The 12,878-nt window shown below is 43.4% G+C and overlaps 1 protein-coding gene across 1 annotated transcript in view; it reads left to right on the top strand.

Annotated features, from left to right (window-relative positions):
• Window positions 1-12,878, top strand: part of WNK2 (WNK lysine deficient protein kinase 2) — a 109,332-nt gene that overhangs the window by 82,968 nt on the left and 13,486 nt on the right. The window contains exons 19-26 of the mRNA XM_050904678.1: window positions 188-304; window positions 778-1,859; window positions 3,252-3,324; window positions 4,920-4,975; window positions 5,053-5,741; window positions 6,974-7,188; window positions 9,138-9,353; window positions 10,291-10,389. Coding sequence (XP_050760635.1) covers window positions 188-304; window positions 778-1,859; window positions 3,252-3,324; window positions 4,920-4,975; window positions 5,053-5,741; window positions 6,974-7,188; window positions 9,138-9,353; window positions 10,291-10,389 — 2,547 coding nt within the window. The remainder of the gene's footprint in view (window positions 1-187; window positions 305-777; window positions 1,860-3,251; window positions 3,325-4,919; window positions 4,976-5,052; window positions 5,742-6,973; window positions 7,189-9,137; window positions 9,354-10,290; window positions 10,390-12,878) is intronic.

Raw genomic sequence — 12,878 nt, 5'->3', positions numbered from 1 at the left:
AGGAGGCATCACTGTCTCCCTCCCAGAAGGATGAGAATCAAATTAGGAGCCATTGATTTAATCTTGGCTAATACTGTAGAAGTTCTGATTTTCTTTCTAAACATGGAAATTAAGCCTAGGGTTTGACAGATGATCTGGAATGAATGGAAAATATTGTGTTCACTTTTTATTTTCTTTTCATCTCTAGTTTTGCATACTGGAAAAAGGTGGTTTATTATATGTCCTGTTGTGGAAAATGCTGCTACTGATGCACCAGAATTTTCTCCACCAGTACCTCAGGGTACCCAGCAGTCTGAAGGGCCAGGTATTTACCAACTTTGTAGAAAATGTTTCCTTCTCTGAAGCTGCTGTGTCATCTCTCTTCGATTCTCACCTGACTTAGTTGTGATTGTTTCACTTCATTTAGTCGGAGGAAGAAAATGATGACTTTTGTTGTCATGCATTCTTACTGTGTTCCTGGTATTGAACCGAATCAGGAATGTTTATTTGAGTTTCAGGAAAGTCTCAGTATTTTAACTGTGCCTTACGCTATGAGGTAGCTGAAGTTCCAGTCACTGCTGTTTTAATAAGCAGTGTCTTTTCAGTGAAATATTTTTGCATAATCTGCAATTTTAGATTCTAATTTGACTTGTATAAGAGTTACTTTCTGACGGGAAGCACTAATGGGTTACGGCTCGATGTGGTTATCACTGCAGCTAGCCAGGAGGTTTTGCAGTGACTTCCTTTCACTCTCTGCGCCTCATTAAAAAGTTAACCTGATGTTTGTATTCTTTCTAGACCTGGAGCAGTCGGATGATCAGCAAGCGAGCTCCGTGGTGACGGATCCGCCTGGTGTCTTAGCTGCTCAGCAGCTTCCCCTACAAGCAGGTGTATGTGACAGCCCCATCGGAGCCTCTCTATCTTTGGCACAAGTTCCTGCCGCAGCATCTTCCGCCGGCTTACCGAGCCAGGTGGAGTTTCCAGCTCCGGCACTACCGGGATCTGCTCCAAATATCCTGGAGCAGGCGGCTGCTAACGGCGGTCAGCTGGAGTATTCTCCGCTGAAGGCAGCGATGCCCGTGCAGCCGGGCACTCCTGCCCCCCGTGCCGCCTTGCTGGAGGAGCCTTCCGACACTCCTCCTCCTCCTCAGCACCTGCAGCCGCAGGCCGACGAGGGCACGTGTGTCCCTGACGTGGAGATAGCGTGTTGCAGCGTCGGGCCGCACAAGTTGGTCCCGGCAGCTCCTGCAAAGGCGGCAGAGCTCTGCCCGCTCCCCGTGCTCCCGGACGCCGTCGTTTTGGAACGGCAGCCTGCGGCACAGGTCCCTCACCTGCCAGAGGCCGGCCAGCCCGGCGTGGTGCAGCACTCCTTCGTGAACCAAGCGTTCCCTGCAGCCGCCGCATCCGATCCTCTCGCTCTGGCAGGGTCTCAGCTCCAGAGCCCTACTCAGGTGCCAGTGGCCGCAGCCCAGCAGCACGCGATGCTGTCCCAGGCGCAGCCCATAGCCTGCGCCGGCGTGGGGATCAGCCTGCTGCAACAGCAGCAGCCGAGCACCGCCGAGTCCGACGGAGAGGGACCGCCCAGGGTGGACTTCGTTGACAACACAATAAAAAGCCTTGATGAGAAATTGCGCAATTTGCTTTACCAGGAATACGTTCCTACTTCTTCTGCATCAGCAGGGACTCCAGACACCTCTGTCCCGTTAGAACAGGGCGACAGTGAATTTAAGTTGCCACCTTTTCCCGAAGATCAAGTTCCCGTGTTGGATTTGAGAGAACCAGGCCATAGTGTTGCGGATACCGGCCAGGAGGTGAAAGCTGCTGCCGAGGCCCCGTCGGTGCCGCTCATACCATCTGAGGTCTCACCCTACCCGATACTGGTTAGTCCAGCAATGACTCTGCCCTTTATACCCCCAAATGCGGCCGTTAGGGACAGCACCAAGGCAGAGCGCAGAACCAACAAGCCTGTGGTAGGACATGTATAGATTTCTTGCTTCTCTAAACATTTGATGTTTCTGCTCCTGGGTATATTACCTCTTGTCTGTTGACTGCTTTCCAATGTGAAAGTTCTCCTAAATTTCTACTGTCAGATGCATTCTGACTCATTTTACATAAATGCTTGTTAGTGAAAGCCAAACTTTTTCTTTGGATTTAAAAGCAGTATAGTATCTTAATTCATTCTCCTTCTCTCGTGTCCTGTTTCTAAAGCATGCAGAAATGTGATAATTTTTTTTGTACTTTAAGAATGTAAAACACGTGAGGGGTATAGTCATTCAAGTTCTGATGAAGACGATCATGCTTCAATAGGAATTTTTTCTTAATATAAATTAATGGCGGTGATTATAATCCCTGCCGTCCAAGTCCATAAACACTTCAGGAGCCTTTGCTTTTTTCAAGTGCTGCAGCTAAAGGAAGAGACTCCGTAGGTAGAAGCTTGCTCTGCTTCCAATAATGATTTCTTTTGTCTGCCCCTGAACTTGGCAGAGCAAGACTTCACTGGGAAGCATCTGAGGAAGGCTGGAGCAGCTGGTCTGGGTCATTATTTACTTGCTGTCTCCATTGCGCACCTGTGTTGCATTCTTTCCGATAAAATCCTGAGTTTATGGAATTCAACAGATTGGCAGCACTTTCTGCTAGAAGATCAGTGTGTCTCTTACTTGAAAAGTAGCATTTCTGGAGATAATTACGTCACCACTAGCAAGGATGAAGCTGTTCCGTGTAGTATCAGCTGGATGAACTGTATCAACTGCTTGAAAGATGCTGTATGTTACAGGAAAGATGGCTGCAGCTGAGTAACTCTTTAGAGCATGTTGTTTATAATGATAGGTGACTTTCTACAGCAGATAAAATTCTCTGTCTCTGAAAGGTGTTATGTCTCTCCAGTCATTTGAATTTGTCCTATTAAAATCTGTGCCAATTAGAAAAGAGAGACAGAGAATTTCTGCAGACAGACATACAGATGAAGAATGTACAGTCGGGCTGGGAAAGCAAAGCAGAACAAAACCTCAAGCTGATATATATAATTCAATGCCTCTTTTTTAGTAACTTAGGCTGCAGTTCCCTCTGTGACACTGCCATTGCTTTTTTTTCTTCGAAGGGAGGAAAAAAAAATGCAGGAGTTGAAGAACAAGCTAGACGGCCACCTCCACAGGCACTACAAAATAGTTTAATATTCCACAATAGCGTGAGGGCAGAGAGGAAAGGAGAACGCGTTGCCTTTCTGCTTTGTGCATGGGACTGAAATTCTTTTTCTTTTTTCTTTTTACCAAAAGTTTGAAAAGTCGGAGGTCACCGGCATCGGTGCTCATTCCTCAGAAGCAAGAGGTGGGTCAGCAAGCAGAAAAGGTAATGCTCCTTTCAGTGATGAATGGCAGCGATGCATCTGTACTAGCGCGTGGTCCTCTTCGCCGGTGTCCCCTTGCTGCTCGCCCTTCTGGTTAACTGCAGAGCACTGCCCAGCACGAGGCATTTCTGATCCTATTTGTAATATAACTAATATTAAACATTTCACTTCTGTCAAGCTTCCTAGAAAGACACTGCTTCACGTGCGGATTTATTTTAAACCATAAATATGTAATACATGTCTGTGGCGTAGGTATAGGGTATTCACATGGAAGGCTATGTTCCCAATAATAAATTTCCAGTGCCCTTATAAAGTCCAAACAGAAAGTCCCTCGGATTTCCTGGGTTTCATAAAAACGTGTTGACAAAAATAACGTGATTGAGGGTAGCCCCGCTGGGGGGAAGCCTGTAAGATTTTCAAGGCAGTCCCACAGAGAACTAGTAAAGAGTACTTTTCTTTAGGGACTTGTAGATACAGCCACACTTTCTGTAATAACGTAGTAGGAGCCACAGTAAGAAACTGGGTGTTTATCATGCTCCATTTAGCTGTCTTCCAAGTCATGGGAAGTTCTAAGGGCTGAGGAACCCAAAACTGCTCCTGCTGTCATGGGTGGGGTTGGGGAAGGCTTATGATATATATTTTTTTTGAGATTGTCGTGGCAAAGCTGGCTGCCAGGTTTGTGTGACAACGTAGATCATTCTTGTCCTGCTGGAGGTAGATCATCCACTGCTTTTAGGTCAGTGTGAGAGGGGAAAACTTTGGGTAGCCTGCAGTCATCTGTCTCGCTACAGACAAAGAGGAGAGCGTGCAAGTGGAATATAGCGCTGTGTAGTAAAATGAATGTATCTTAGATACCATCAAGCGGTGATGTATTTCACCGTTTCAGAACTACGAAGTGACAGATTTTTGCCTTATGTTCACTCTGTGCGATGTGCCATAAGAAAGCAGCTTTCTCAAAAGCTTGCCTTCATTCGTTTAACTTCAAACCAGTGTCCAGGTTGTGAAACAATCGCGTCTTGATTACTGCCACTAATATTTTGCTTTTGTGCGCTTCTGTGGTCCAAGTGGCCATCTTTTGAGCTTATAGTTTCAACTTCCAGCAATGTGCGTTTAACTTCATTTCAGGCACTTTTAATTGTCGGTGTCAGTATCTGTCAAATGAAAGGTGTGGAATACCAGTCCATCTGTGGTCAACTGCAGCATTTCGTATGCATGAATAGCTGAGTGCAATTGCTTTTTTGAGACATCAAGAACACCTTAGTAATGCAGGCCCCACGTACCATGCAGATTTCGTTCTTCTTCTGGTTTTCTCCTTAAAAATTTTCAACTGACTGATGAAATTCCACACTCCTATTATTATTTGAATTCCCCGAATCAACAGATTGAAGAGAGTGCCTACCTGCAGATATTTTATATTGTCATCGATATTGCCTCTTGCATTATAGATCCTGTGTCACAGAGGTTGAATATTTAAATTATTCTTCAGTGCTACACTTTATCACACTTCAGTTTATCGCAATAAACACGTTGGCTTTTATTATACTAAAGCATTCCAGACATGAATATGTATTTTTTTTTTTCCCAACTTGTAAAACAGGTTCGGCTGCAAGCATCACTTCAGCTCCTGCTGCTGCAACAAAAGGCCTCCTTCAGGTAACCAGAAACGAGAAGCAGTTTTATGCTTGATTGTTACGGTTACTTTCAAAATGAATCTCCGTTATTTTCTCCAGGTTGCACCTACATCATCAAGCATAACTAAACAGACGGAAACTTCTAAAAGGAGCGAGAAGGCAAAGACTATGACTTCGTCTGCACACACAGATAATGTAACACAGATATCGACAGCAGATGGGGTGATAAATAACCTTCAAAGGGATGACTCTCTAGACTCTGGTTCATATGGAAAACAGGCTGAAACTCATGACAGCGGTACACCAGCCAAAACTATTGGCAGGTTTTCAGTAATCAGCACGCAAGATGAATTAACTTTAACAGCGCCGCACTGCTTAAGGTTCTCGGCACCCCCAGACGTCTATTTGGATGAGCTGCCTTCCAGCCCTGATCTGAAGACAGCTGTCCGACGGGTGCAGACAGCCTCTTCGGTCGACGTCCTCTGTGACCAGGGTTCGAGTGATTCTGCTGATGAGCCTTTCCATCGTCAGTCGGCCGCTGCTGCTGCCCAACTGTCCCCCCCGAGCAGTAGCGCAGCCACCGACTTAATTAAAAAAGCAGCTGCTTTTCTGCAAAGATCTGGCAAAGCTAGCTCGCCAGGCCTCGACTCGCCTAACGGGCAAGGAACAAAAATTCCTACCATCAACATAACATCTTTCCACTCGCAGTCGTCATACATGAGCAGCGACAACGACTCGGAATTTGAAGACGCAGATATGAAGAAAGAATTGCAGAACCTGAGAGAAAAGTATGTCGGGTTTGCAAACAATGCTAGGGAAGCTTGTGTTAAGATACCTAGGCAGCATCTCTGTATATGATGAGCAACTATATGGTTTTCATAGCTGTAATGAGTAAACTGGTTCTGGGCAAATTAGGCATCGCTAGGATCTTCCCCCAGGTGTCATACTGCATCCTTTTATGCATCACTTTATTTGCCAATTCCATTTAGAAGAATAATTCAATAATAACTTTTTTAAACCCCGAAACATTTCTGCTGCGATGTCCAGTTTCCTTACTGAAAAGCGATGTTGATACGGTAGCAAACGAGCACTTGTAATGTATGTGATAGTGGGTTCCCATGTGGACGCTATTTAAGGTGGCATAAAAATAATCTGGATGCCTGCGTAGACAGCTGCCGTAGTGTTCTCTTCATGCCCCTCTTTGCAAGGGTGATTTAGACTATCGGGTCTACAGAGCCGTCACTATTCCGAGCCTCGCTTTTACAGTAGATAACCTAGTATCTGTTAGGCAGGTGAGAGCCTCGCTTCGCCTCCCATCGGATCTCTCATCAAGTCATCGGTCCAGTCTCGGTGGGAGGCTGGGCGAGCCCGGCAGGAGTCTGTCGTGCTGCCAGTCCTGAGAGCTAGCTTCTTTAAATTGAGCGTTTTCTTTCTTTCCTGGCAGGTGATGGGCAAAAACTAGCATTAGATGCTAGTTTAACCAAAATGTTAAACTTTATCTTAAGGTATAATGGTTTTAATGAATACAGATGATGCATCTTTTTAAAACAGAACTACGATAATACAAAACCTTTAAACTGACTTCACGGCATCATGAAATCTGCATTGCAGATAAGGTAACGATTCATGTGCTAGTGGCATTTTTATGGGAAGCACTTTTGTTTTTCTTCATGTTGAACTCCTTCAAACCGATGTACATGCCTTGAGAGTTAACTTGTTTGAAGAGAGAAATTCTGGAATAGCTTGGAGTTCCTGTCAGATCTCATGTCAAAATCAGTTGTTTTTACTGAGAATATTGAAAATCTTTTTAGCTGTCTAGGATTCTGTCTTATAAATGAATATTTGAGAAGTCAGTCACCACATTTGCCAGGTAGATTGTTATAATTTCACATACTTTTGGATGAGCAGTTGATTGTTTTATAACCAAAGACTGTTTTGTTTTTTATAACTAATTATGCTGTCAAGATGTGGTGCTTTATCAAATACATCGCTAGCAGAGTTCTTTATTTTTTATGTTTAGGCATATGAAAGAAATTGCTGAACTTCAGACTCAGCAGAAGAATGAGATAGAGGCACTGTATATTCGGTTAGGGAAACCCCTTCCTCCCAACCTGGGGTTCCTTCACTCAGCCCCACCAAGCGGCCGTCGCCGAAGAACCAGCAAAAATAAATTGAAAGGTGGAAAACTATTAAACCCTCTGGTCCAGCAGCTCAGGAGCGGAACATCAAGCACAAGTAGGTACACTAGGTTGCTTTCCATACGCCTGTTGTTTGTGTCAGTTGTGGTTCTGCTGTGTAATTGCCTGGACTGCACGAAAGGCACTGAAGTTTTATTGTTTTTAATACTATGACTCAAGTTTGCGTCCTGCAAACTGGTTTTGAAGTGGTCTTCCTTTGGGACAGGCTTATTGCAGCTGCCCAGTGCTGAACCATACATACCTTCTCTGCATCGGTTACAAGGCTTGGCAGAGAAACAATATTTCACTTTAATTTGGAATACAGCCTGGTTACATTTTCTCATCCTTTCTCCAAATGCAATTTATTGATGTTTGTATTCACTTCTTAGGTGCTGTTATCCTCTATTGATTATGTGCTGTATCTTCTTGTTGTTGTTTATTTTTTCCTACAAGATGCCGTATAAATAAGATTGGATTGCATTTGCTCCCCCAAAGGATGGGAGGTAAAAACAGTTCTAAAACTGTGATGGATGCTTTGACCATCTGCAGTAGCTTGAGATTTTTCAAACAGTAGTACAGTCTTGAGTCGTCATCTCTTTGGAAAGTATAAAGACATAATTCAACTGGGAAATGTTGATATACCCCAGTACCTATTTCTTCAGCAAAATGTAGAATAGAATATGAATAATTTTTCTTCAACTTAGTTCGTGCTGTTATTTAGAGGAGCAGCAGCACTTCCAGCATTAACCCTGTATTTCAAAGCTGGTAGCTCTTGTTTTCAAAGTCACTGCATCATAGGTCCACTTTGAATTTCATTGCATCAGTCTTAATTATAGACAGAGTGTTTGGGAGGTTTTTGCTTTTAATTAAGGATTTCAACTGAGCAAGCGAAAGCAAAGATAGTCAGAGGCAAGATGTCCTGTGATCCATCTTGAATCTCAGTATTCTTGCCTACAGGAACTGAAGCAATGTTCAATGTCCGTTATCCTTGGTCCATTCATTTTCTGGTTTGTTCTTGAGTTCTCTCTAGCCATTTTCCCCTCTGTTTATTCACAAAACCCCCATCTGTCTCCACTCCTGGATCTTGGCTCATACCAGTGTGCTACCCTAGTCCAAAGAATTTAAGCTTATTTCTGCATAAAATGTCCCAATTCTCCTTTTTTTTTTTTTCCCCTTGTCACCTTCACTTAGAGAACAGAAATCTGCTCAGTCAGACCGCTGCTTTGGTGCATGCATTTCTTCTGTGTTGTTTTCCACTTTTCTGAGGCACTGTGTAAAGTTCACATTATCTTTGAGAATCTGTATTCATGCCTGAGTCTTCTCATCCTTGACTATGTAGATTCCTCATTTTTTGGCCTTCCCAGATCCTTTCTCAGGGATCAAGGGCAGGCAGTTTCTAGTCTGTAATTGTCATTTCCACTGTTAGATGCTTTTGCTGATAAATCCATGTAACAAATGATTACAAAGGTGTTCTGGTGGTAAAGCCGCTTTACCCGAGATGTCCATGTAGAGATATATAGATACAGATATTTATATATAGACATGTATCTATCTATAGATAGCTATAAATAAAAGTTACTCATGTCTTTGCAGCAATTTTTTATTTCTCTCCATTTGCTTGCTTTCACCTTTCATGCTTGAGAGCAAACCTACGTGTTCTGCTCAGTCGTTCTGTGCGTTCATCCTCCTACTTAGGCACTTCTGCAGCTCTCGCTTTATTTCAGCAGTGCTCCTTGTGAGGTCCTGACTCCAGCCTTTCTGAAAAATGCAGAAAAGAGACTGTAAAAATCAAACCTACTCCAGAAGCTTCTTGGAGAAACTGGATCAGCGCTGTGATTATTTTCTGGTGCAGGCTATCCGTAAAGCCTGTGCTTCCCACAGTACTTCAGAATTGTAAACCGCCGTGCCTCTGGGTGGCAAAGTAACGATTATGTTGAGGCACGGATTGTTATTCGGTGGTTTCCTAGCATTTGCCGTTGCACGTGTTTTGTTTGTTTGCTCTTTCAGGTAATCTTTCAGACTCTAAAGACTCACCCCACAAAGAAACAACTAAAACTCAGCCTGGATCTCTGGAAGCAGCAGCAGTAACGTCCCCTGCATCAGCCGCCTTTGGGAAGGCTGTTCAGACACAGCAGCCGTGCTCTGTCAAAGCCTCTTTGTCTTCTGACATCTGCTCCGGCTTAGGGCCCGAAGGAGGTGACGTGAACGCAAGCTCTGGCCAAGGTGATTTTTTTCATACCAGCTGTTCGGCATGTCTTCCAGCACATGCTAAAATTAGTTCGCTTCCCTTATGCTTGAACTTTATAGGAGTGGATTTCACTTCTAGTGATATAGGAACGTGAACAATTTGACAATCCAAATTACTGGCTTATCTTTAAAAAGCTCGTTGCAGTGTTGTCAGAAGAACAAAAGTAAAGTATCTTACCAAGTGTTAAGAGTCAACACTCAAGAAGGCTTGCTAATTTTTAGGAAGGAAAAACCTTTTATTTTTGCCAGCAGTGGCTTTATACTGACACCTTTTCTGGAGTCTGCCTTACAGATTTCTGAGGAAAAAGAAAGGAAAACAAAAAAGATATAGAAGGGATAGGAGATTGTTTCCTTTGGTTCATTTTGGGCTTTTTTTTTTTAGACCCTTGATACTGGTAGACCCAGAGTTCCTCATTATAAACTACCAAACCATCCTGGGTGTGAGGGGGGCGGGGGGGTGGGGGAGAAAAAAAAAAACCCCAAACCAGAGAACCAAGTTATGTTTCCTTTATCGAAGGGGTTAACTTTGCATGATTTTGGAGTCCCAGCTAAATGACTGTAGATTGGCTGTGTTCCCCAGTCCCGACCTCTGATACTTCTGTGTATTGCACACCTCCGTAGGCTTTGACTGATCTTGTTGCCATGCATATTGGAAGTTATAATGATGATTAAAATACCTTCCTCTCATTGCACATCCTGCCAAACTAATCTACAAAATATCTATCTGTTCTCTTCTGCTGTTATTGCATCCTTTGTGTACGGTCAATTAACTTACTCCTCTTTGGCAAAGTTAAAATGGAGATGTGGATGTTTAACTAACAAAGCTGATTTGACTGATGGTATAGGACATCTGATCACAGCTACTTGTACTTTATAAGTGTCTTTGTTTTCTTCCCTTTATATTCATTTGCAGGCTGGACGGTTTTCCACCAAACGTCTGAGAGAGTGACCTATAAATCTAGTAGCAAACCTCGTACCAGATTCCTCAGTGGACCTGTGTCTTTGTCCATCTGTTTGTATTTGTTCTTTTGTATTTTATCACAGTCCATCTTTCTTTTACCCCCTTTTTCCAATTCCATGTTTTATATCTCTAATATGTTTGGCAGGATGCCCCTTTTTCTGAACCATCTTTTCTTTCTTTTTATCTTTCTTTTAAGTAATCATCATGAACACGCCTTATTTATATTAATTTTTCATATGAAAGCTTTTTTGCACTGCTTTTGGCTCGTGCCTGGGCACCAAAAGCATGTGTGGAAGATCTCATCATTTATTATATATAGCCTTATGGTAAATTTTACCCTGGACTTATCAAAGCTTTTGTACTTTATGTGATTTATGTTGAAGTAATTTTATTTGCAATGTGGCAAATATACATGTCTGCTGTCCCGGTTCCAGCGACAACAAAAAGAAATCCATCCTTCTGTAGACGAATGGTCTCTTTCACACATGTTTGGACTATGAAGACATGCATGTAGCAAGCTGATACAATACTAGAAGGTCACTGAAGGGTATAACTTCCATACAAGGGCTGTATTAACACGATATACAGTACTGTTTATATCCACTCTCTTTTCTTTGATTTTTTTTCCCCGCTCTTTGCATGTGGAAATGCTGAGACAATAGTGCTCCAGCTAGTTCTTTCAAAATCTGTTTTCTAGGTGGGCTTTTCCCCGTGCATTCACTTTAATTACTTTAAGTGAGCAATTTTTTATATACCCGTAAGCAGCAGGAAGATCTGGTTACTCCGAGGGAGAGTACCGTCAACTTTTTTTGTGTAAGCTGATCTGGCTGAAGCACTTCACTCAGTTTATTTTCTTATGACCTTATGTGACCTCAGAGATGAAGTCAATTAGCAGTTCATCAAAGCGTGAATAAGTAAAAAGCAATATCAGATTTTCAGATGATACTTTGAAATGGATTGCTAGGATCCAGTATTTTTTGTTTCGAATAATTGTGCACCTGCTATTTGTACCCTGTTTGTATGACTTCTAAAGTAATTGGCGATTCAACCAAATGATATCAAGCTATTTAATTAAAAAATTAAGACCTTTTTACCCAATCATATATGCTGCTTTTTAGGCAAACAGATTTTGCTTGTACAATAAAGATATGTTGTGCTGAACAGGTACTATAGGCCACTTACATATAACATTAGAAAGGCTAATAATGTTCTTGAGAAAATGTTTGGTTAACTAACTGTTCATTTGCATTAATATCAGATCTCCCATTGGAGTTCTACATTGCTCATCATTATCCAAGTGGTACAGATCAAAGGCACAAGACCACTCAAATAAACTCCTCCTAATTTTATGAATAAACAATATTTTTTAAAATTATCTTGATTTTTTTTGTTTGAGGTCCCTAGAAGTCCAAGCACTCAGGTCCTTGAGAACTGAGGTTTACTGCTCAGCATACTGAATTTATTATCATGCAAGTTTTTAACGACTGTGGAAGTCATGAGACAGTTTTGCATTCAGGGATTTTTTTTCTGAGAACCTGAGGGCAATTCTCAGTTCACAAATTTTCCCATTTGGTATTATAGCGGACACAGTAGTTTCTTCCTCTGCACATGTAATTCCCAGAAGTCGTTTCATTACTCTTTCACAGAATTACTATTCAGTAGGATGCGAAAAGACTGGGAGATGGCAATTAAAAACCAGCATATTAAAAACGTTTGGGTGCACGGATATTGTGAATGAAACCAAGGGAATATGTAAACCCTTCAAATCATGAAGTTTCCCGATGCTTAAATAACTCGGCACGACTAATTGCTTTCTGTTCTCAGCCCATATGCTCTCTTCTCGGTTTCTTCTGGGCGAAGTGTTCGGAGAGGAGGTTTGCACTCCCCCATTTCTGAGTCATACGAGGAGATGGACTGAGTTTCAGGCGCTTAACCCTGACACATCCATCCAAAGTCACCGCTGCTCAGAGCGCGCACCTTAGTTTCAAATACTGCCTGTCACTTGAGCTGCTAGACAGTTTCCCACAGCTGAATTACTGGTAGGTTTTGATGGGGATAGGAGGTTATTATAGCTTGTGTTCCCACCGAGTCCAACGGGTTGGTAGCGTGCGTGTGAAGGGATGAAGATGGGGCTGCGTGCGGCCCCGTCGTTCCCCAAGGGCAGCTGGGGCTGGGACCGCTGCTGGAAGGACGTCTGGCTCCATCGAGGCGGCATCCAGAGCAGCCGTGACCATGGGCCTCAGGAAAAACAGTGCTAGATGCTGCTGCTGCTGCTGGGAATGCCAGCTGGCTCGTGCTCCTTCCCCTCTGGAAGGGACGTCGGTCTGACCCAGCACGCAGGCAGAGCCAAGCGTTTGGACTTTCGGTGCTAAAGATGTTTGCATCTTTGCTGCACGCTTGAGCAAGGAGAGCGAGCGTTGGAGGCCGGCGGTGAGCGGGTGCTGGGCGTACGGGGCTGGGATGTGGCTGTCCAGTGCCGGCAGCTCGGTGGCGTGTCCGGGCAGTTGCAGGGTCCTGGCTCTATTCCACGGGTCGAGGTT

This window comes from Gymnogyps californianus, chromosome 13, assembly GCF_018139145.2.
Source record: "Gymnogyps californianus isolate 813 chromosome 13, ASM1813914v2, whole genome shotgun sequence".
NCBI classification, from domain to species: domain Eukaryota; kingdom Metazoa; phylum Chordata; class Aves; order Accipitriformes; family Cathartidae; genus Gymnogyps; species Gymnogyps californianus.
This window is presented reverse-complemented; position numbering and strand designations above follow the sequence as displayed.